At 45.6% G+C, this 23,634-nt stretch overlaps 1 protein-coding gene across 1 annotated transcript in view; it reads left to right on the plus strand.

The window, feature by feature from the left end:
- The window catches only part of KIF5C (kinesin family member 5C), a gene marked incomplete at both ends in the record, with an annotated part of 59,859 nt that extends 45,764 nt beyond the window's left edge, over positions 1 to 14,095 (plus strand). Inside the window, 12 exons of the mRNA XM_082284780.1 lie at positions 836 to 1,042; positions 1,857 to 2,003; positions 4,138 to 4,326; positions 5,868 to 5,985; positions 6,482 to 6,558; positions 7,564 to 7,673; positions 8,493 to 8,594; positions 9,195 to 9,255; positions 9,600 to 9,671; positions 10,156 to 10,260; positions 12,809 to 13,025; positions 13,995 to 14,095. Of these exons, the coding sequence (XP_082140906.1) occupies positions 836 to 1,042; positions 1,857 to 2,003; positions 4,138 to 4,326; positions 5,868 to 5,985; positions 6,482 to 6,558; positions 7,564 to 7,673; positions 8,493 to 8,594; positions 9,195 to 9,255; positions 9,600 to 9,671; positions 10,156 to 10,260; positions 12,809 to 13,025; positions 13,995 to 14,095 (1,506 nt within the window). The remainder of the gene's footprint in view (positions 1 to 835; positions 1,043 to 1,856; positions 2,004 to 4,137; positions 4,327 to 5,867; positions 5,986 to 6,481; positions 6,559 to 7,563; positions 7,674 to 8,492; positions 8,595 to 9,194; positions 9,256 to 9,599; positions 9,672 to 10,155; positions 10,261 to 12,808; positions 13,026 to 13,994) is intronic.
- Between the last annotated feature and the right edge of the window lie 9,539 nt (positions 14,096 to 23,634).

A 23,634-nucleotide genomic window follows, 5' to 3' on the forward strand; every position in this document is an offset into this window, starting at 1 on the left:
TATCAGCAGTAAATGTTAGGTGTCACTTTTATTTCTTTTCACATCATTCTGCAGCACAGGGCTGCTGGTGGGGCTGGGGTTGTGCTGAGGACACCACAGCTGAATTTTCATGGCTTTACCACCTCACTGAACATTGGTTCAAGGGCAAGGGACAGGACTAAGCCGGTGACCTCTGACAGTCACTGAAACCTCAGCATCTCCCTCAGCAGCGTGCAGAGAGTAACTTTAGTAAGTTTTACAGCCTGGAAACACTCACCAGTGTGTGTGTGTGTGTGTGTGAAGTCAGTATTTTCTTCTGAGATGAATATTTTCCCTCAGCAAATAGGAGCAGCTAATCTGTCCTCAGCATCATCCTTCAGATGAGAACTGAGAATAATCATCTTAGGTTTGCTTATCGAAATATTTCTGTGGAGCCACAAGGTCTTTGAGGCTGCCTCAGAGAGCCCTTTTCCCTCGGCTCAGTTCAAAGCCCCGAGCCTCTGCTGAAACATTTCACTTTGTGGTATTTTTTTGGTCTGAGCTGCAGCCCTGGATTGAGGGCAGGAAACGTCTTTGGTGCTCTGATGCTGTTTAAAATCAGTTTCTCTGCCTCAAGTCTTGGGTCATAATAGGATTTGATGAAGATTTTTCTTGTTGTTGAAGTTCAGAGCTTTTTTTGTGCTTCCTCCAAACACGTTTATGCTGGAATTGGTGCTGTTTTCAGGATTTCTCCCCTCCTGCACACAGGATTTGTGCTCACCCTTTTTCCCCCTCTTTGCCTGTTTTTCCCCTTTCCAGTGTTGTCTTTTGAAGGAGTTTTTGGGTCACTTAATGCTGCTGTGATATTCCTTCCTAGCTTCTGGCCTCCACGAGAAGGGATTATGAGAAGATCCAGGAGGAGCTGACCCGACTCCAAATTGAGAATGAGGCAGCCAAGGATGAAGTGAAGGAGGTGCTCCAAGCCCTGGAAGAGCTGGCTGTCAACTATGACCAGAAATCCCAGGAAGTGGAGGACAAAACAAGGACCAACGAGCAGCTGGCAGATGAGCTGGCACAGAAAAGTGTAAGAGCAACTTGTTCTTCCTATGCTTGCTCCCTAAATATTCCCCAAGGGCTTCCCAAAAACCTGCTGGTGTCACTCTCTCTTCCCTGTATTAATTAACCAACTAAATTGAGGTAATTCAGAAGCTGCTCCGTGGAAGTTGGTGGCAGATTGTAGCTCTTGCAGCAAGGAACTGGATGTGAGAAGTGGCCATCCTGTGTTTTGGATATTTAAAACCTGTATTTTGCCAAGAAAGCTGTGAAAATCTGCCTCATGCAAATGGCAGCATTTTGTGGTTTCCTGGACTCTGTGTGGCGGAGCAGGGATTTCACAGGGAGCCAGGGGATCTCAAGGAAGGAACCAGATAAAAATTAATCGGCTTTTTCAGCTGATGTGTCCTGATCTTAAGGGAAAAATGTGATCTGAGGAAAATCAAGACTGGTTAGTAGCTTAAAGCATCCTTTTCCCTTAATTCATGACACCAACTTAAGGAACTGTTGTTAACAGCTCTGTTTCATTAAAGACTTTGTTATCTCCCTCAGTAAAACAGATTACCACAAAATCCATCGGAAAAAATTGAATTTTCTATCCCTCTATACCTATTTCTCTGTGATTAACCTCCTTTGATGTATTATGCAAATAAGATTCTTAGCGGATTTGCTACATTTAATAGATCTAAAGTAGCCTTTGGTGGCAAGTGAGTTGTGAAAGTGGATTATGCCAAGGTGGAACTGGATGTGTCAGTACATTGTGCCAGCAGGCACGAGGAAAATGCCACACAAAAACTGCCCAGCCTGAAGGGGGGAGGGTAACCCTTGGTTTTAAACCTTTCCAGAGTGCCCTGACAGCGACCCAGAGGGAGCTGGGCCAGCTGCAGGAGCTCAGTAACCACCAGAAGAAGAGAGCCACGGAAATCCTGAACCTGCTGCTCAAGGACCTGGGGGAGATCGGGGGAATCATCGGCACCAACGATGTGAAAACTGTGAGTGGGCTTTGTGCTTTCCCCAGCTCCTCCTGCAGGGAAAAACACTCCAGCAAATCTGGGAATCCCAGAGGGGTTTGGCTTGGAAGGGACTTAAAGCTCATCCAGTTCCAAATCCCCTGCCAGGGCCAGGGACACCTCCCACTATCCCAGGCTGCTCCAACCTGGCCTTGGACACTCCCAGGGGTCCAGCTTCTCTGGGCGCCCTGTGCCAGGGCCTCCTCACCCTCTCAGTTGGGAATTCTTTCCCAATATCTCACCCATCCCTGTGTCCTGTCCCTCCGTGCCTTGTCCCCAGTCCCTCTCCAGCTCTCCTGGAGCCCCTTCAGGCCCTGCAAGGGGCTCTGAGCTCTCCCTGGAGCCTTCCCTTCTCCAGGTGAACACCCCCAGCTCTCCCATCCTGGCTCCAGCCCTGGGAGCATCAGTAGATGTGGAATATGTGGATCCAGCAGTCCGTCTCCCAGGACATTCTGTGTAAATCCTGGCTGAGCATGCTGGAAGACACTGCAGAGCTCTTTGTCTGTCTGGGAGAGGCTCAGTGTCTGGGCTCACAGTTCCCACAGTTATTCCCAGCTCAGTATTTCAGGCCAGAGCCCATCTGGGAGTCACTGAACTGTTTAATGGGGGGTCTGAGTTCCCCCCAAAACAATACACACGTAGCCCAACTCCTTCCTTAGGTGGCATGACTCAGAATTCCCAGAATCTGAAAAAGCTTTAGGGGTGAGATTTGGCTTCTGAGGTGGCCAATTTTTGGTCTGAAGCTTGGTGCAAATTTTGGTCAGCCCCGCTTTGAGATTTGCCTTTGTGTGGCCTCCTCAGCAGAGGAGGTGGCTGCTCACTTTGTCACATCTGTAGATGAACAAAATGCTGATTTCAGAGAAAATATTTCTATGGCCATTGCTAAATGGCAGCGATGGAAACTTTCCCTGGCCTGGAAAATCTCCCTGGTGGTGTTAGTGCCATCTTTGTCCATTTGAAACCACATGAAAAGTAGCAGTGCTTAAAACTGGCTCCGTTCATTTTTGAGATGTATGAAAACTCCTTGCAATACGTTTTTCTTACTTTTAGTTCACTTTTTTGTTGATGTCCTGCCAAGGCCCCCTTGGGTCAGCAGGAGCTCCAGCCTGTCCTGCTGCCGAGGACACAGTCCCTGCTGTCCGTGTGGTTCTGCAGATCCCAGCCTTTGGAGATGTCACAGCAGCCTCTGGTGGCCGCAGGAGCAGGGACTGGGAGAGGAGATCTTTGCAAATGGAGGCAGAGGCAGTTTGGTACAAGTTTTTATGGGAACTGAGATGTCAGCACTTCAGGGGACAGCTGTCAGTGGAAATCAGGCCAGACTGAGGAGCATTTAGGGGAATAATTGCAAATTTGTTGGCAATTAGCATCTTCTCCAAGTGTGTCTAATTTCAGAGCGGACTGAAAATTTTGGAAGAAGTCTCGTTTTTCAGGATTTTTGGGAGGAGAAGGAGCACATGTTCCCTTCCCTTTGGCAGGCTGGGAAAAGGGGAGAAGCAGATGAAGTTGGGCCGTGTTTTTGCTCAGGGAGAACTTGCACAGCTCCTCAGTGGAATATCCTGAGCTGGAAGGGACTCCCAAGGATCAAAGTCCAGCTCCTGTCCCTGCACAGACACCCCAAAAATCCCACCCTGTGCCTGGGAGCGTTGTCCAAACGCTCCTGGAGCTCTGGTAGCCTTGGGAATTTGCCCATTCCCTGGGGAGCCTGGGCAGTGCCCCAGCACCCTCTGGGGGAAGAACCTTTCCCCCTGAAATCCAACCTAATACCTGGTAAACTGTTTGATATCCCTTCACATATATGCATAAAACATACAAGAAAAGAGGACAAATCAAATCAAAAATTCTGAAGGAAGATGTCCCCTTAATATAATAAACACTCTTTGCTTTGTGAAAAGATCCCAATTTTGATTTTTTTTGTCCTCCAAATAGGAGTTTTAAGTTCTCAGAAATTCCCATGCAATAATTAACATCTTTCTCCCCTTCTCCAAACTCTTTCTAAAATGGCACCTGGCCTGTAAAACCATCCCAAATCCCAGACCAAGCCTCCAGCCCAGGTCCCTGAGCAGGAAAAGCTCTAGGTGCTGTGGCTGTGAGGAGCTGGCAACCCCTGTGTGCTCAGTTGGCAGATGTGAACGGGGTGATCGAGGAGGAGTTCACCATGGCCAGGCTCTACATCAGCAAGATGAAGTCGGAGGTGAAGTCGCTGGTGAACCGGAGCAAGCAGCTGGAGAGCGCCCAGATGGACTCCAACAGGAAGATGAACGCCAGCGAGAGGGAGCTCGCGGCCTGCCAGCTCCTCATCTCCCAGGTGGGTCTGCTCCTGCCTTCTCCCGGGCTTTGGTGGCCTTCCCAGCCTCCTTCCCCATGGAATGTGTGTGCCAGCAGTGAGACATGGGCCTTGTGGAGCGGAGCAGTGTCGTCTCTTGCGTGTTTTGTTGTTTGCCCTCTCTTCTCTCATTCCTCCCCCTGAGCGTTTCTCAGCACGTTCGGAGGTCCTGTCCTGAGCTCTGGCAAGGTCATGTCCTACAGTAGGTCTCAAAATGTGTTTGGTGGGATAGCACTGAAATTCCTCCCTGGAGTGGTTTCCTCACCAGGAATCTGATGATCTCAAAGATCTTTTCCAACCTAGTTCATTCTGTGATTCTGTAATTTGCATCTTGGATCACTTTAAAAGATCACTGACCATATTTTTCATGAGCCAAACCTTTGGGCAGCTCCCCAGATTTGCTCTGTGGGTGTGCTGCCAAGAAAACCAGGCAGCAAGCTACAAAATATACATGGAAAACTTTCTGGGATAGAAATCCAGGTGGGAGGAGGGGTTCTGAGTGGGTGGCAGGGCCAGGCAGCGATGCTTGTGGAGAAAGGCTGAGAACTCTGACATCCTCACCTGCTTGGAAGTGGCCATGGGAAGGGAAAGACATGATCCAGTTTCCTGTATTTCATTCCCTAGCAGTTATCCTGAGCACACCTGGAGCAGGGAGAGCCCCTTTTCCTTCAGCACAGTGTCTTTATTAAGTTCTACTCAATCAAGCTGTAGCTGGAAGCGTGATTCTTAAAATTGCACGGTATGGGCTGCCCAAAAATGTAAACTGAAAATGATACCAAGCAGAAAAACTCTCAAGCAGGCGATCTCCTGCCTTGGCATCTTGGAGGTTTTCCTTCTGAGTGCTTGTGGAGGCCTCCCTGGGGTTAAAAGCCAAAGAAGGTGGGGGAACTATTTTAATTCCAGCTCAGGGTTGTTCCTCCAAGTCTCCCCTTCTCAGCACCACCGACCCAGAAGTCTCCTCCCTCTCTGCCAAGGTGAACTTTAAGGTGAGCCACAGGTACTTCAGTGGCTTTTTAATTAGGATGCAATAATCCAAACAGTATCTTAATTGTTGTCCCCAAATTAGAATATTTTAATTCCTTTTTGGATGTTTTCACTACAAACTTCACTGTTTTCTATTTAACCGTAATCTCTCCTAGCTCAGAAGGTCATTGGCAAGAACCAAATCATCAGGAGGGCTGGGGAGAGTGGCTCTGAGCTTCTGCAGGTTGAAGATCCCAAAGGCACCTCATAAGGCTGGTGTCCATCTGCCTTTAAAAATCTGCTTAACACCAAGTCAGGAGCTTCCAGGGACGTTTTGGGATTACTGCCTGAATTCCAAAGTGGGCTACTGAGTGTGACCTCGAAAAACACAGCCTGCTTTGATCTCTTAGCTCCTTCCCAGACATTTTGCTGTGTGCTCTCCCAGTCATCACCTCTGGATGTGGAAGTCTTTCTGTTCTCTCTCCTTTGTGTGGGACAGTTTTCCCTGAATTCCTAGGTCACAGCTCCTCCCATCTCACTGCTATTCCTTGTCTTTAAAGCACGAAGCAAAGATCAAGTCCCTGACAGACTACATGCAAAACATGGAGCAGAAGAGGAGGCAGCTGGAGGAGTCCCAGGACTCCCTCAACGAGGAGCTGGCCAAGTTACGCGCTCAAGGTACAACTTTGGGTCTCGTGGACTCAGTTTTGTGTTTTAACGATGTGAAAAATTATAAAAAACCCCAGCCAGATCCTTTACCAAACAGCACCAATCGACCTTGCTAAGAAAGTATTCCGTAAAATTCTGGGAGAAGAATTTATCTAAATGTCAGCTGTCCCTCTGGCAAACCCCCTGCCCCATTCCAAACAAAGCTGCTTCCCTCAGATGTGCACAAGTTGTGTCTTTCCCAGCTCCCAGCTGACTTCATTTTAAGGATTGCTTGGTTTTCCCCCTCCAACTTAATGTGAAAAATGTGTGTGTATCAAAAGCAGATCTTCCCTGACTGAGGGAGGAGCAGGTGGGGACAAGGCTTTTACTTTTTTAAAAATTTTATCATCTCCTGTATTGTTACAACAGAATCTTTATTCCATCTCCTGGAATAAATTAAATTTATTTAAAGATCTAAAATTTAAATTTAAAATTTAAAATTAAAACTGTCTCCACCTTTAAACAGAAAAAATGCACGAAGTCAGCTTCAAGGACAAGGAGAAGGAACACCTGACACGGCTCCAGGATGCAGAGGAGATGAAGGTAGTTTGGCACAGTGGAAATTTTGAGGGAATCTCGTGGTGAGATTGTTCATTGGGGTGGAATTTTGTCTTCCTGTTCACGTGACCAAAAATTACATTGATTCACCTCTATGTTACACTCATTTTTTGCTGGTGGAGCTCTGCTGAAAGTCAATTTGCTCAGTAGTGAATGAGGCTACTGGGGTTAATATCCATTTAGGTAGTTATAAATTTGATTTTAAAAGAGGCTCCTTCCCTGAAGTTTGGCTGGAATTCTGATTATCTCCTGGAAATAATAATAAAATATATAAACCTGTTTTCTGGTATTTTTCCTTTGGAAAGCAAAGCAATGTTTGCAATAATGAGTTGTTTCGATGGGGTTGCAAATTGCAGAGAAGGAAAAATGCAGTTTTATGAGGATAGTGATAGAGGTTTGTAGACTGCAGAACTTTTGCCTCCACGATAAAAATTTTAAGTGATTAAAGCAGTTGTAAAGTGATTAAATCAGTTGTGATTAAAGTGGTTGTACCTTACAGCTCTGAGGGGAAAAAGCAAATCTTCTATTAGCAATCTAAAGAGATACATTGAGGTTTTTGTGCTGCTCGAGGCGTATTTATTCCTAGAATTTAAATTTAAGGAACAATTTCAATAGCAGGGCTGTGGATAAACAGCTCCCAGAGGTTTGGGTTTTACTTCTGCCCCAGGTAGAGCTGTGCATGTCTTTTCCTGGGGGAATAAAGAGGGGAAATAAGAGAGGATTGGTGTCAAATCAGTGCCATTCGTGGCCAAGCCCTGGGTTTTTGTGTGGTAGTTTTTGCAAGAAAATGAGTCAGAATTGTTGTACATCTGTTGCTAAAAACTGAATTAAATGCTTGGATGAGTAGACACAGAGTTTTGTGATTACAGCAGGAAATGGCAGGCAGATTCCTGAATGGATTTGGTAGTTTTCTCTCCAATCTAGAGGCTGGGTAAGAGGGAGCTGTGTGTCCCTGGATCTATGTCTGATTCCTGGCTCTGGTGTTTGCAGAAGGCCCTGGAGCAGCAGATGGAGAGCCACAGGGAAGCCCACCAGAAGCAGCTGTCCAGGCTGAGGGATGAAATCGAAGAGAAGCAGAAAATAATTGATGAAATCAGGGAGTATGTTCACCCCCTTCATCCCTTCCTCAGTCCTGGGCTGGTTTGGGGTTGGTTTTGTTAGATTCGACTGATGTTTCTTTGGAAGTGCTGTCCTTACATGCAGCAGCCAACCCTGTAATTATTTTGCAGGGTGGATTACAGTGCCTAATTCTTTATTGGGAGCTTTAACAAGGCCATAAAATTATAGAGAGTTAAAAAAAAAAGAGTAGTATTGCACCTGCAGGTCAGTGGGTGAGAGGAGCTTGGAGGAGAGCAGGTTTTAAAGGATCATGGAATCATTTGGGTTGGAAAATGCCTTTAAGGTCATTGAGTTCAGCCACCATGAACATGGTTCCATGTCCCCAGGAAGGGTTTGAGATCCTCTCACAGCAGCCAGTCCTGCCCCAGACCTTCTGAGAGTCTGGGTGACTCAAACAGCTCCCATTTTTAGGTGTTTTTATATCTTCTGCTCACACGCCAGTGTGACTCTGTTATGTTTTGCTCCTGTATTCTTCTTTTTCTAAAATCTGGGCATTCTTTTATTGTATTTATTGTATGGCCAAAGATTAATTGTAGGGAAATGAGGAAGCAAGACAGAGAGATGCCAGCAACACTTTGTGTCCTTTAAGGCAAAGGAAAAAAACCACTGAATTTAGCTCTCCAATATTTTAAAACAATGTCCTTCAGGTTCTTTATGCTTGATTTCTTTCACAATTTTCCAGTAGAGAGTTACAGCTTTACTTTTTCTCTGCCCAGTCCCATTTTGTTTGTGGAGATTTATCCTCCCTTCCTCCTGGGGCTCAGGCTGAGCTGTGCTGACTTTTCCTTTCACATTTCCAGTATGAACCAGAAGCTGCAGCTGGAACAGGAGAAGCTGAGTGCTGATTATGATAAATTAAAAATTGAGGACCAGGAAAGAGAAATGAAACTGGAAAAACTCATGTAAGTCCACAGTTTCCTCATCTGGTATCCCTGGACCTCGTGCCTCTTCATGTGTCCATAGAAAATGTGCTTAGGGAGAGGGATTTGTGTTGGAATATTCACACTGAAAATATCATTTCAGCAGCAAAGCCAGCAGCAACTAATAAATAATTACCAAATACTCTCTATTTTCATACCATTCCAATAGTGGCTTTGATACTTGCCAAAAAGAGTTTATTAGAGCTGTGATTTTATAAAGTATCACAGCAAGTGTTGAACCTCTCATTCCTTAATGCACAGCAAAACAAGCAAGAAAGAAGTTGGGAATTTTTGGGAGGGGTTTTGTTGATTTTTGGGGCTTTTTTTTAAAGTAATAGATCAGATGCCTGAGTCAAAGCCTTTCCTGGGAATGAGAGAGAAAAATCCTGTGTGTGGACACAAAGGTGGAGGTGGTGACTGAGCCCTTCCACGTGAGAAAGTTGGATATTTGGGGCAGTCAGAAGCACGATTAGAGACGTACAGTTTGCTCCCTCCTGCAGATGTGCTGCTCCAAGTGGATGCTGGTTGGTTCTCCCCTGTTTTAATATGATTGATTTGTGTTCCATGTTGTGATCTTTCCAGACTCCTTAATGATAAAAGGGAACAAGCAAGAGAAGACCTTAAAGGGCTGGAGGAAACAGTGGTAGGTCTTAATGACACTTTATTCAGCTTTTCCCCCTCTATCTGTATACCCTGGTGATATAGATTTTAATTTTTGAGTAAACAGCTTTGAACTGCCTACATTAAAATTTTAAAAAGGTTGCTTTTACTGATTTTGGAGAAGTTGTTTCCTTCAGTATGATTTTATGGCTGGATGGGGTTTATTTTGTGGCATTCGGAGTGGGCCCAGGTGATTCCTAGAGAGAGAATCCAGAGCTCTTTTCTCCTGTTACCAACTCAGATCCAAGGAGACATTTCACACCAGAGTATCTGCTGTCCTAGTAATTTGTGGGGTTTTTTAAATTATTGTTTTTATTTTGATTCCAGGCAAGGGAACTTCAGACTCTTCACAATCTGCGCAAACTGTTTGTCCAGGATCTTACCACCCGCGTTAAAAAAGTAAAACTCTACTCTTTTAAACCCAAATCTTCTCCTTTTTTTGCAGTTGTCTTGTGATTTGCTGGAAGCCTTTAGTGCATGCTCTTACAAAATGGGATAATGTCTTTTTTAGTAGCAATGAGAAACAAGATTAAAACTTTCCTGATGAATATCAACTTTATTTGGTCCTAATTTGTTAAGGACAAGTCATCCAGTGCAGTTCAGCTGCAAAATTCTCAAAGCTGTTGAACTTCAGAAATTATTTAGTATAACTTGATTTTCCTATTCAGGATCCCCCCATAATTACTCAGTAAAAATAGCTTGGATTTTGTGTAAGGGGCAATGTAGTTCTTAAATATCAGCCAAAGAGTTACAATAATTTCTTTTAAATTTGGGGCTCTGTAAGATTTTTTTTTTGCCTTTGGGGGGCTCAAATTTGCCAGAGAGCTGAACTTCCCCTTGAGTTTGTGCCTGGCTTTGCTGAGTGCTGCAATTTTGTGTGCAGAGTGTTGAACTGGACAGTGATGATGGAGGTGGAAGTGCTGCGCAGAAGCAGAAAATTTCCTTTCTTGAGAACAACCTGGAACAACTTACAAAGGTTCACAAACAGGTAAAGGCTCCCTTTCCCTCCTTCCATCAAAAAATGCACTTTTTTAATGTTTGCAAGGATAATTCTGGAAGGTAACCTGTGCTGTCTGAGGAAAAAAATACCCACTAAACTCCTTGGCATTAGGAGTTGGTGTTAGAGCTGCTCTTCCCACTCCCTGTACTTCTAGGAATGTGGTAAATAAGGAATTACTGTTTTTCTGTAAAAATAGATCTCTTTTGGCACAAAGAAATGCTTAAAAATAGCTGTTTTCTGGATGGATTGTGCATCCCCAATTTGACTCCTGGCCTGAAGCTGCTCAGAGGCACCTTGGAGGTGACTGGAGTGGATTCAGCCAGCAAAGTTTTCACTGAAAACAATGGAATTTGGCTTTTGTGTGCAGCTGAAGGGCTGGTGCCTCCCTGGGGTGCTGAGGTTGGTCATTTCTGGGCTTATCCATGTCTGTGTCCTCCCTCCTTCATGGAATTTCAGTTTCACTGAATCTCAGAATGGGTTGGGTTGGAAAGGGACCTTAAAGCCCATCCCACCCCTGCTATGCCCAGGGACACCTCCCACTATCCCAGGCTGCTCCAAGCCTCATCCAGCCTGGCCTTGGACACTTCCAGGGATCCAGGGGCAGCCACAGCTTTTCTGGGCACCCTGTGCCAGGGCCTCCCCACCCTCCCAGGGAAAGTTTTCTCCCTAAAATCTCCTCTCCCAGTATGTTGGAGCTGTGTCCCACTGTTCAGGTGCACAACACAAAACACCAAAGCTGTTTTGATTTCTTTTTTGAGCAGTGACACAACACTGTGCACTGCACTCTCCTGAAGCTGTATTAGTAACCCACACTCCCAGATTTGCTTTAATTATTCCTGTGGAAGTGCCAAAAGAGCAGGAAGTGCTGGACTGTGACAAGTGTCCGCTAAGGTTTGGGGTTTTGAGATTCCCAGGGAACAGATGGTTTAAAGACCTACTTTCTAAATGTGGAAACTGGGGCATGTTCAGAGTGGTTTTTCTTTTACCATTTTGCCGTTTTTTTGCACTCGTTTCATGCATATCTGCTGGGTTTCAAATATGGATTTTTATAGCTCTCATTTGCGTGTATTTACTCAAAATCAACTTGGAATCCACATCTTGTAGGAAACTTAGAGGGGAAAAGTGACATTGTACTTGATACCACCCTGCTTGGATTTTGTATCATAACTATTTCACACAACAGAAACTCAGCACTTGCAGAAAAAGCACATTGTGACAATGTTTTTTTAGCTTGTTTGTGATATTCTGCAGCACTACGCCTGGCCCAGCAGGTGTAAAATGCTCTGATTGTTAAACAACATGTGAATGTCAGGACATGCTGTTGCTTTGCTGTGTTATTAGTGTGGTTGTTAATTCACTTTTCTCTCCAGAAAAGGGAGAGTCACTCTTTTGGAGCAGATTTCTGTTGACTTCCAGCAGTGGTGTAATCTGTTCAGTAGAAATTGCGCTGGATTTTCTGCCCGTTTGCATCAGTTTTGCGTTTATTAAAAATCAATCCTCTCTTGGCTGTTGCTGCATGGGAAGTCAGATGTGACTTGGATAATTGATAGACCTCACTCGGGTTCATATTAAACTGAGGAAGTGCACAAATCCAAAGTTGCATATAATTGTTATATTTATAGTTACAGGCCTGAAAGTGATTTCTGAGTGAAATTCCCAGTTTTCCCACATGGCTGAGTAGGGAACACCCAGGTGAACACATCAGAACCACTGGAAATGATGAATTTGGGGTGATCCCCAGTGTTGTCTGTAAGACATATTCAAGCATTATTATTTTAAAATAATGAGGTGATCAAGGATTTGCAAAATCCTGGATATTTCTGTGTTCTGAGGAAGTGCAGAGTTTCTGCTGCAGTTTTTGAAGTGTAGAGAAGCAAATCTGGCTGTCGAGGACTCTGCAGTGGCAGGGTTGGTCCAGGAGTCCTCACTTTCAGGATCAGGAATCTTGTTGAATGGAATAAACTCTGTTTGTCTTTGATCTTTCTGGACAATTTTAACGAATATCACTCCTCAGCCAGATAAGTGAATTTTGTGACCAAAACTGAGCTTGGACGACGCTCTCAGACACATGGTGGGGTTGTTGGGGTGCCCTGTGTGGAGTGAGGAGCTGGACTTGATCCTTGTGGGTCTGTTCCAGCTCAGGACATTCTAAATTTCTCATTAATCTAAGCTTTTTATGTTAATTTCTGGAAGAAATCTGTTTAATTTTAGTACACGAGGCATGGAGAGCAATAGGCGGCGTTTTCTCCTTCCTTGTGAGGGGACTTTTCCTGCCGTTTCTCTGAGGAGAGATTTTTGCCCCTTTCTTTTGACCTTGTGGGTCCATTCCAGCTCAGGATGTTCTAAATTTCTCACTAACCTAAGCTTTTTACGTTCATTTCTGGAAGAAATCTGTTTAATTTTAGTACACGAGGCATGGAGAGCAACAGGCGGCGTTTTCTCCTTCCTTGTGAGGGGACTTTTCCCGCCATTTCTCTGAGGAGATTTTTGCCCCTTTCTTTTGACCTCCTTGTATTTTGAACTGCTTTCCCCGCAGCTGGTACGTGATAATGCAGATCTTCGTTGCGAGCTTCCTAAGCTGGAGAAACGCCTTCGAGCTACGGCAGAGAGAGTTAAGGCCCTGGAGAGTGCACTGAAGGAGGCCAAGGAAAACGCCATGCGTGACCGCAAGCGCTACCAGCAGGAGGTGGATCGCATTAAGGAGGCCGTGAGAGCCAAAAACATGGCCCGGAGAGCACACTCCGCCCAAATTGGTGAGGACATGGAGCTAAAGGGGCTGCCCACATGCTTTAAGCTTGGGCTGGTTGCTGGGGGTTGAGTGGAGGGAGTAAAACACGGGGGCTGCTTCTCCTTCGCTGCACAGGAATCTTCAAAGGCCTCACTTTTTCATGGAATCTGCCCCACCTCGAGTTTAAAGAGGCTCTGCTGTTTCACTGCGTAAATAAAGGGCATAATGGGTCTTGTGTGCCCTTCTAGTGACCTGAAAACTTGTCTCCTTAAATTAGTCGCTCACTTTCTTCCTCCTCCTCCCCCCACACGCTCTCTCTCTGCTTTCATTCTTTCCTTGCCTTTCTGGACCTCGTCCCTTTCTTTTTTTTCCCCCCGATTAGTCCTCCGTGTGATTTAATTACAAAAAAATCTTCCTTTGTCATTCAGATATTGATATATCTCTGAGGCACAATGTAATGTGTGCACACAACGGATGGGGCAATTCTTGGAATGATTTGTTGGGATTGCTAAAGGAGAATAGTTTAGATGGAGGTGACAATATTGGGGTATTAAGTCCTGAGGGAGAATCAGGCAGCACAAAGTGTTACCTCCTGAATGCTTCCTCTTGTAGGGAGCCATCCAAGCTTTGTCTTGCTATCTTCTGGAATGGTGTAAATTTGACATAAAAAGTGCCTCACTGCCCACCAAGTGACTTGCCTCTGTTGTTAGACAGTCCATCATCTTTGCAGATCCTGCAAATGCGTGGGAAGGGCTCTGCCACCAGGAAAATGGATCTGCCACCAGGAAAATGAATCCGGCACCAGGAAAATGGGTGTATTTGTTGTTGGCCATAGCAGGGAATGCTGTGTTCTGCAGAGCTGGGTTAGAAGCCACTCCGGCAAGCACAGATCTGAGCTGGGAAACAATGAGGTTTCCCTTGGAGGAGAAGGTGAGGTGGAAAGCTAAAATGTGAAAGCTAAAATATCTGTCTGGTCCTTCCTTTCCCTCTGCAGCCAAGCCCATCCGCCCTGGTCACTACCCAGCGTCTTCTCCGACGGCCGTCCACGCCATCCGAGGGGGAGGGATGTCCAGCTACTACCACAACACCAAATAAACGAGAGGTAAGACCAGAGTAACTTACCTCTTCTCCCACTGATCACTCAGTTCCCTCTTATTTCAATCTTGCTTTTAGGAGACCCCATAGTATTTTTGTTTCTATTTTTAGTAGTTGTTTGCTGATAATTACAACACTCACTCACTGAGTGCCTGTTAAGAGGCTTTGCCAACTGCTGGGGAGAGGTTTTATTTTAACGATTTAGCACTTAAAAGTTTTATAAAAACTGCTCTGGTAAATCTGAAGTTCACACGTAGAGGCGTGAAACTCACGTAGTGAAAATACAGTTCCAGAGGTTCCTTCTGCCAATATCATCTTCTGCTTTCTGTACCATGGATGTGTTTCCATGTTGGGATATTGCAGCCTGGGACAGGGATAGAGCAGCTGTCAGTGGCAGCAAGAGACATCTCCAAATTTTAGTGTCACCATTTGGCCAACTTTGCACTCTTAGTTCTCTTCATGAAAAAAAAAATCTAAATATTTTACTTCCATTGCCAGGGCTTGAGAGTTTCTCCTAAGCAAAAGATGAGCAGCATATTCCCAGGAGACTGTTCCATGGACTCCATCCTCCCATTTCTTTCTTTAAATGCTCATTATTGGAGAGATTTTTTTATCTGCCTTATTTTAGATGATCACTTTATGCCACAGACGTGCCAAAAGCCGGATGGCAGCGAGTGGCTGTGAAAAGCAGCCTGGGGACAGCAAAGTTGTCCCTCCAAGTCTGGCTTTTTGCCCTCCTTGAGGATTAATTCTGTCTCACGACTGTCTTCATGGTCTGTGGTCTCCTCGAGGCGTTCTTGGGTGTTTTTAGCTTTTTTTTGGGAATGTTTCATGTCAGGCTTGCATGCCAAGCATCTATCACGCCACACTCAAGCTGTTATTGTGCTGGGGGATTGTTCCTGCTCATTGTGTTTGCCATGAGCTTCCAGCAACATGTTTCCTGTGTGGATAAATTAGGGCAAGGCTTTGCTGAGAGGGTTTGTGCATCAGTCCATTCTGGTCTGAAATTGGCTTTTCCATCTCACAAGTGAGGTACCTCTGTCCATCTGCTTCGTTGCATTCCCACCTCTGTGACCAGGCAAAGAGTGGGGTACAGAGCCTTGTCAAAGATTTCTAAGCATTTATTGTAACAGCTACTTGGAGGGGGAAAAGCTGCCTCCTGCCTCAAATAAATGCACCTTTAATTTATCAGCTGCTGTGAAATGAAGTGTCAGACTCAAACAGGCCACACATATCAAGTGAATAACTGTAGATAAATAAAAATTGTCCATAAAATAACTGCACTTTGAATTAGATGGGTTTGTAATAGCAAGACAGGACTGTGGAAGTCAAGAAAAAGCAATCAGGAGGCATAAAGCACCCACCAGATATTTTAGATGCTGAGGTTTATATCAGAGGGCTGTGGAGCTGAGCAGATTCAGGCCATGTTGCAGAGGAGCAACAGGGAAAATGAGGCTGGAGAAAAAGAAGATGGAAGATCTCAGGAGAGACTGGATAAAGTGAACGGACTTGCGGTTTCTGGAAAAATTAGGAAAAATCTGAAAACCAAATGGCAGCCCTACAGGTTGGAATTAAATTGTTTAAACTAAGTGTTCTTGATTCTTTGCTCATATCTAGAAACAAGTGTGGAAGATGTAATCAGGAGAGGCTGGGAAGTGATCGGAGAAGGTCCATTCTCCTCAGTTTTGGTCCTTTGGTTAAGAAGATTATTGGCAAATTCCAACTGTTTGGCTGCCAAAATTGGGAATATCTGAGTAATCTGAATTCTGAGCTTGGATGGAAAGCCAGGGGTCTGAGGAAGGGTGTTAGTAAAGGTGCTACCAGTGAAGGGAAAACTTCATCCAGATTATTTCCAGGTTATTGTTGAGACATTCCTGTGCTCTGCAGAAAGTGCTTTGGAATGGTGCAGTTCTACCCAGCTGGAATTAGAACAAAACTTTCTTTTGTAGTCATTTAACAGCAGCGAAATAAAAGTGAGGTTCCTATTTCAACATTTGCTCAGGAGAGATTTATCTTGTGTTCATTCATTATTCACCATAAAGATAAAAGACACTTAGTTCTGTTAGACTGGTCAGTGGTTATGATTGATTAACCCAGCAGATGGAAGAAAAAGAAACGTGGGATTTAATAAAATGTGTTTGTCTGATGTGCATATATGAAATGATAAAGTATATTGTTATAATATTATCATGATATTATATATAAAACATTTTAGATATTTCTGTAAACACTTATATATCAGGAAAATATCTCTGTCAGGAGACAGAGAACAGAAGGATGGGTTTGGGTTTGTATTTTTTCATCCCTTTGATTTATAATTTTTGAACTCCACTGCTGTTGCTTTCCTCCCTTATCACGTGAGATAAACACACACCAGCTCTTCAGCACATCCAACAAGCCAAGAGAAAAACCCCATCAAAGGAACAGAAAATTAAAGAGTAAAAAAAAGTTAGACCTTCAGATGGTGTTTGGGTGAGACCTAATTCCAGGCTACACATGGCAGAGAGGGAATTCCATCAGGAGAGTTGGTTCATTCTGTCTGTGAGACCCAAATTCCATATTTTTTTTAATGTGACTCTGGATTCATCGCTTTGTTTGCTGCCCGTCCAGTTTGTGTGCTCTGCTTTCCAATCCCCCAAATCCACTAATTGTCCTTCCTTGTCTTGCTCTCTCTGGCAGGTCAGTTCCACTTAGCATGTTAAGGACTGTCATTAAGTCACATTAGTTTCTTTTTTGCCCCTCTTCAACCTGGTCCACGTCCTGTCCATCCTGCGCTTCCCACGGCCATCGGCGACGCCCCGCTCCAGGTACTCCGAGCTTCGTAGGATCTCCACGTGTACAGAAGTGTCCAGCTCAGCTCCTCCAGATCCTTGTACGACGTCTGGAACATTCCCACCTCAGTCAGGATGATAGGGAGTCTGCCACTCCGAATTCCACGACCCCTTGGCACTGCTTAGGTTGGGGCTTCTCCACTCAGAGTGATGCTTTTTTTTTTTCCAAGTCCTCCATTGGCATCGGTAATTCCCAACTTCTGGCATCAAGGAATTAATTATTCAATGACCAAGTGCCATCAAAGGCAGGTGATTGTGCTCTGTCATGACTGATTTCCTGTATAATATACATATTATTTTATATTTTTAGGGGATGAAAATGTGCTGCTATGTGGTTTAATTTTACTGCTTAACATTTTCAGAAGGAAATTTCCCCAAAGAACCATTTGTAATATCCTGATTTAAAAAAAAAAAATCTTTGGACTGTATAAAATAACCTTTATTGCAGTACCTGGTAAAGAACAAACGGGATGCAGAGAAATCTGTTAGTATAGACCTAGAATTTGAAGTTTGGTAGTTTCATGAATTTATCTGTGTGACCTATTTTAAAATTAAGCTCCTATTTCCTCGTAGTTCTCCCTACAGTGGCAGGTTTTCCTGGAGTGGGATGGCTTAGCCATGTGTCTGTGAGCGTTGTTCCCTAGGAAGTTTGGAAGGCTTTCAGAATGCTGTGGAAATCTTGCCTTGGAAAATCCAACAAGCACCTCCCCCCTCCCCCTTTCCCCAAACAAGCCCTGATCTGTTCACACCAGAATTCAGATCCCGGAGGGAACAGTCCCCTACCAGAACAAAGGAAAGCGAAATCCCCCAAACCGTTCCTTAAAAAATCCAGAAGGAGGTGAGAGTTGTCCACTCGAGCTGTCCTTTGTAGAACAAATTTGGGAATTTTTTTGCTGGGATGTGAGGAGCACATTGCCAGGGGAAGGGAATGTCTTTCTAAGCAACTATATCCACTCATCCTATGAAAGGTCCGCTCATGCTCCAGAGGTAAGGAAAAGCCTTCCTTGGATCTCTCAGACAGCAAATTTCCATCTTCCCAGCAAGGGGGCACTGGAATTGCTCTGGGAAGGTTCTGCTGGCAGGCAGAAGGTGCTGCTCCTGCTCCTCCTCCTCCTCCTCCTCCCTCCACATCTCCCGGGGCAGGTGGGACTCCCGGAAGCCGGGATTCCAGGAAGGCTCCGGCCGAGCGTAGCCCTCTGGTCTTCTTTTGCAGACGTTTGCTCTTCTTTAATTTGAGATTGATTGAGGTTTTTTTAAATTTCTGAATGTGTAGGTATAGAACTCTTCAGTTCCATAGAGCGTTTTGGAAGATTGTGAGTTGACTTTAGATATTTTTTTCTACTGAAATTAGGGTGTTGCAAAGTAAGTTGGACTTAATTTAACTGGTTTTGTTTTTTGGGTTTTGTTTTTGTTTTTTTTAATGTTGCACTATTTGGGGGGAGCATTTTGCTAAACATATTTAATGAAGTTGCAGATTTGCATGTATTTAATTTATTTTGTATTTTCCAAAGTTTTATATTTTCTTTCGTTACGTGCATGTGCACTGCCAGAAGAATGAACTGTGAACTTGCCATATGCAATCTTTAATAAAATCACTAACTCAGAACTACTCTGTGCTATCTTACCAGCTGGTCAGAGCTGAGGTTTCTACTAGGAATTAATAATCCTCTTGTTTTGGTTCTAGGAAGAGATCCCACGCTTATTTGCTGTCGACGATTTTGTATTGTAGGCAAACTTCCTGTTGTGTCTCTCAGAGTTCGGTATGGAATTCTATTGTAAATGCAGCATTCGTGACAACAAAAAGGTCTGGATTCCTCAAGGCATCACCAGGAATTTTTGGGGGGCAGCTTCCTGCAGCTTGAGGGATAAGTGAACCTGGACATCTCTTCCTCGTGCTGGTGCTGATCAGCCAGTCAGTGCCACCAGCAGGAAAACGATGAAGTTTCTCCAAGTTCACTTCTACACCAACACTGCAGGAGGGCTTTCAGAAACGCCCCAAAGATGCCTTAGGTTAAAATCCTCAGAATTAAATACCTAAGGTATTTAATTGCAAATTATGAATTCTCAGTTGAACATACTCTGCTTGTATCAATTTTTAGTTTCGAAGCCTATTTTAATTGGGCAACTTCAGTTTGTGTCTCGTGTTGTATATTCAACTTTTGTACCATTTTTAAGGCTTTCACATTTTATATCTGGAAAGGAAAACCACACATCTGCTCTGCAGAGATCAGAACCTGTCTCTTGCTGTTTCCTGACTCCCTCTTCCTTTCTTTGCTCTTTGAGTGTTGTGTTCTATTTATTCCAGGCTCATTTTTAAAGTTGTGGTTTGTACAGCGCAAATGGAATTTCACATCTAAAAATGTCATGCATGGGACAAATCGGGGTGGAAATACCATTCCCGAATGGAAAACGGATTTCAGATGGAACTAAAGTGCATATTGTTCTTTTTGCTAGTAATTAAAAAGTATTTCTGGCTCACTTGAGCTTCTCTTAATGATATGTTCAAATATCTTGTGTTTGTCCTTGAGTTCACGTTTCATCGACTTGTTTTCTGGAAAGCAAGGAAAGTTTTGAGCTTGGAAAGACCTTGGCTGATGCATTTTTAAGTTTTGTATTAAACTCAACAAGGGTGAGAATTGGATTATCCTGAATATACTGTGACTTAAAAGTAAGTCACAAAAATTTTTTGCTACAACAATTCCTGCCCACAGAGCCTTGAGTAGCTTTTCGATTCCACTTTATAAAGCCTGATGGGCTAAGATGCACATTTGCCTGAAATCTGTATAAATTGTAGGATCATGGAATAGTTTGGTTGGAAGGGATCTTAAAGATCAGCTGATTCCACCCCCTGCCATGGCAGGGACACCTTCCACTATCCCAGGCTGCTCCAAGCCCCGTCCAACCTGGCCTTGGACACTGCCAGGGATCCAGGGGCAGCCACAGCTTTTCTGGGCACCCTGTGCCAGGGCCTGCGCACCCTCACAGAATTCCTTCCCAATATCCCATCTATCGCTGCCCTATGGCTTGAGAATAAACAAAATCAAGAATTTTAATTTGAATGTGGTTTTATTTGAAGAAACGTTTAAACCAAACGGTGATGAAGGTCCAAAAGGAAAAGGGCTCATCAGATTCCCCTTGCTGGAGGAGAAATACCTCACGTAACCACGACTGAAGTACTCCTCCATGGGGAAAAAGGGAAAACAAATGGGCAGGATAATCTGAATCTCCCCTTGCTTTGACTTTTGTCCTCACTGTGCCTGTAGGAACCGCGCCGTGCACCGGCACCATCCGCTGTGCAGGATGGCAACACCGCTCCACCACCCGGCAGGGCCGCCCCGCTGGCTGTGGGGGAGCCACGGGGCTGAGGCAGTCTGTAGATTTATACCTGTCTAGTTTGTAAAGTGTGTAACGTGTACTGCAGATGTGTATTCTCTGGGCTCTATGTATCTTTACAGTAGTGTTCAATTTAGGAAAAAAAAAAAAAAAAGAAATAAATGGTGGACACGTTTTGCTGGTAACAAGGGGAAATTTTTTTTGCCATTGCATCAAATGATGCTGAACTGTATTAAACTCTTGATAGCAGACCTGAACCCTCCTCCTCCCCCCAGCCCGTGGAGAGAAATCTTTTATCTTCGTGCTGAAGTTCTGTCGGAGATGGATGGATACACTGGCAGACTGCATGATGTATCATTCGAAATCCGTTACAGTGGAAAATAAAACTGAACTGAACTCCTCCGTGTGGGCCTGGTGTGACACGGGACAGGGCACTCTGCGGCAGTGACAGCTCCCTGTGGCAGGGACAGGACCCAGGGAACGGCTGGAGCTGTGCCAGGGCATGTTTAGGGTGGGTATCTGGAAAAGGTTCTTCCCCCAGAGAGTACTGGGTGCTGAACATTCCCCAGGCAATGGGCACAGCCCCGAAGCTGCCAGAGCTCCTGGAGCGTTTGGACAGTGCTGCCAGGGATGCACGGGGTGGGATTTTGGGGTGTCTGTGCAGGCCCAGGAGCTGGACTCGATGGCTCCCTTCCCACTCAGGGTACTCCCTGATTCCATGAGTGACCCATTCAATGGAACTGCACTCCAGAGTGGCCTGAGTCCATGTCCGAGACCACGCTCTGGATTTCAGCTTTCCTTCTAAACCTGTAGCAAGTCATTCACAAAAGCAGAGAATCCCAGACTGGTTTGGTTGGAAGGGACCTTAAAGCCCATCCCATTCCACCCCTGCCATGGGCAGGGATGCCTTCCACTATCCCAGGTTGCTCCAAGCTCCATCCAGCCTGGCCTTGGACACTTCCAGGGATCCAAGAGCAGTAATTAAAAGGTTGGGGTGACAGGGGAATGAGCACAGCGTAATTTTAAATTTTTTTAATAAATAATTACATCTTCTCTACTACCTCTCCATGGATATATTCCTTCTTCCTTTTTCAGTAGCCTGGAGGATGACAGGGAGCGTCTTCCACTTCCCTGTGCATGTATTTCCATTTTTATAGGAATATTCCACTCACTTTATGTAATGGAGTAGAAGTTGCTGTGTCCTTGCCACTTCCCTAAAGTCATACTCGGGAGCTTTAGAAAGAGCTTATTTCCAGTAATTATTACTCTGAGCATTTCTCAATTAAATCATTACTTTTCTCCTCAGCAATGCAAATTCTGGGCACTCCCAAGGTTTCTGTAGGAATGGATGGCTCTCTCTGGTTCTTTGCCGCTGAGTAGACTCCTAATGAGGATTATCTGCTTTTTGCGCAATTAAAAAAAAAAAAAAAAAAAAAAAGAGCAGATTTAGAAATTAGTCCAGTAAAATTTGGGGTTGATTATTAAAAAAATTGAATAAATTTTGGCTTGTGATAAATTTTGGGTTCAGTGCATAAGAGGCACTTCCTCACCCCCTGAGAAGCTCCTGCAGGATGAGGATGGCTCCACCCGCAAAGAAAAGGCTTTCCAGTGTAGATGGTTTATATTAAGGAGAGCAGATGGGAAGTCCAAACATTCCCCAAAAGTGCTGCAGAGGAAGGCAAACACTGCAGGGTGCCAGAGCTTTTTCCATGAGTCAAAAAATATTCACCCTTCAAGATCTTCTCGATAAAGCTTATGCCTGGAGGATGAACTCAATTAGAGAGCAGACTGTTTGCAAGTGTATCCCTACAATTTCGCTTTTGGAATGTGGGATTGCAACAGTTAATTAACGCTATGAAAACATCACAAATTACTGCATCCATTTCCAAGATTTCAACTTTCGCAAGAGCGCAGCGAAAACAAAGGAATGGGAGTTGCATCCCTAGAAAAGTACTCACTGCAAGGCTGCCGCTATTGATTCAAACGCTTCTCAGCTCAAACTGAAACACTTTAAATTTATTTTCCAGCAGAGCTGATCCCAGGGGAAGCTGTACTTATCCTAAAATGAGGATGTTCGGTAGTTCGGGATCAAGATCCCTGGTAGTCGCCCTGACGCGCTGTGATGGAAAACTGATGGGTGGGTCCCGAGGCAGGGGGTATCGGGGAGGTCTCTCTTCCAAGGATCCCCGGGAGGTTCGGGAGCCGCCCCCTCTCTCCCCGCAGGTGTCCGGGTCCCACCCTGCCCGCAGGTGCCACCGCCCCGGGGCGGGCACGGGGTGTCCGAGCCGCCCGCTCCGCCCGCTCCGCCCCGGCCCCTCCTCCGCCCGCCCCGCCTACACGGCTGGGGCGAACACCGGTGTCCTGCTGCTGCCGTGTCCCCGTGTCCTGCTGCTGCCGTGTCCCGCAGCTCCCGTGTCCCGCCGGCCCGGCACGGAGGTGAGTGCGGGGAAGGGGCCCCGGAGGGGAGCGGGGAGCGGGGCGGGCTCGGGGCTGCGGGTCCCGCTCTGCCGGCCCCGGTGATGCTGAGCCGCGTCCCAGCCCCGGCGGGAGCGGCCAGAGGGAGATGGCACCGGAATCTGGGTGTCCCCAGCCTCAAGGGGAGTGGGAGGTGGCAGCAAAATCAGGGTGTCCTCAGCCCCACCGGAGGGCGAAGTGGCACCGAAATCAGCGTGTCCCGGGGAGTGGGAAGTGGCACCGAAGTCAGGGAGGCCCCAGCCCCGCGGGGAGTGGGAAGTGGCACTGAAATCAGGATGTCTCCAGCCCCACCGGTTTTGGGGAGCGGGAGGTGGCACCAAAGTAGGGTGTCCCCAGCCCTGCTGGTTTTGGGGAGCAGGAGGTGGCACTAAAATCAGGGTGTCAGCAGCTCCGGTGGTTTTGAGAAGGATGTGGCCCCGAAATCAGGTGTCTCCAGCCTTGGCAGTTTTGGGGGAGCAGGAGGTGGCACCAAAAGCAGCGTGTCTCCCACTGGTTTTGAGGAGCAGGACATGACACCTAAATCCAGGTGTCCCCAGCCACACAGGAAGCAGGAGGTGTCACCAAAATCAGGGTGTCCCCAGTGGCTGTGGTGCTGGCGGGAAGGAGCCAGGCTGTGGGAAGCGCTGGGTGTGCAGCGTCAAGTGCCTGGGACCCAATTCACAGGCTGTGTTTTACAGGTCTCTTGTAAAAGTGCAGTTATTACACGTCTCCTGATGATTATAGAGCTGTAAAAAGAACTGGGCTCCGTGTTCCACAGGTGTGGACGCCAACATCGGGCTCTTTAACAGTGAAGCTTCACCGTAGGAAATGACAGAACACGATAAAAATGTACTTAGTGCAGCAAAAACTGTGAGGGAAAAATACAAGCCATGAAGGCTGCAGAGGGGTTTTGGATAAGGG

This window comes from Coloeus monedula (assembly GCF_965178545.1).
Source record: "Coloeus monedula genome assembly, chromosome: 7".
Classification (NCBI taxonomy): domain Eukaryota; kingdom Metazoa; phylum Chordata; class Aves; order Passeriformes; family Corvidae; genus Coloeus; species Coloeus monedula.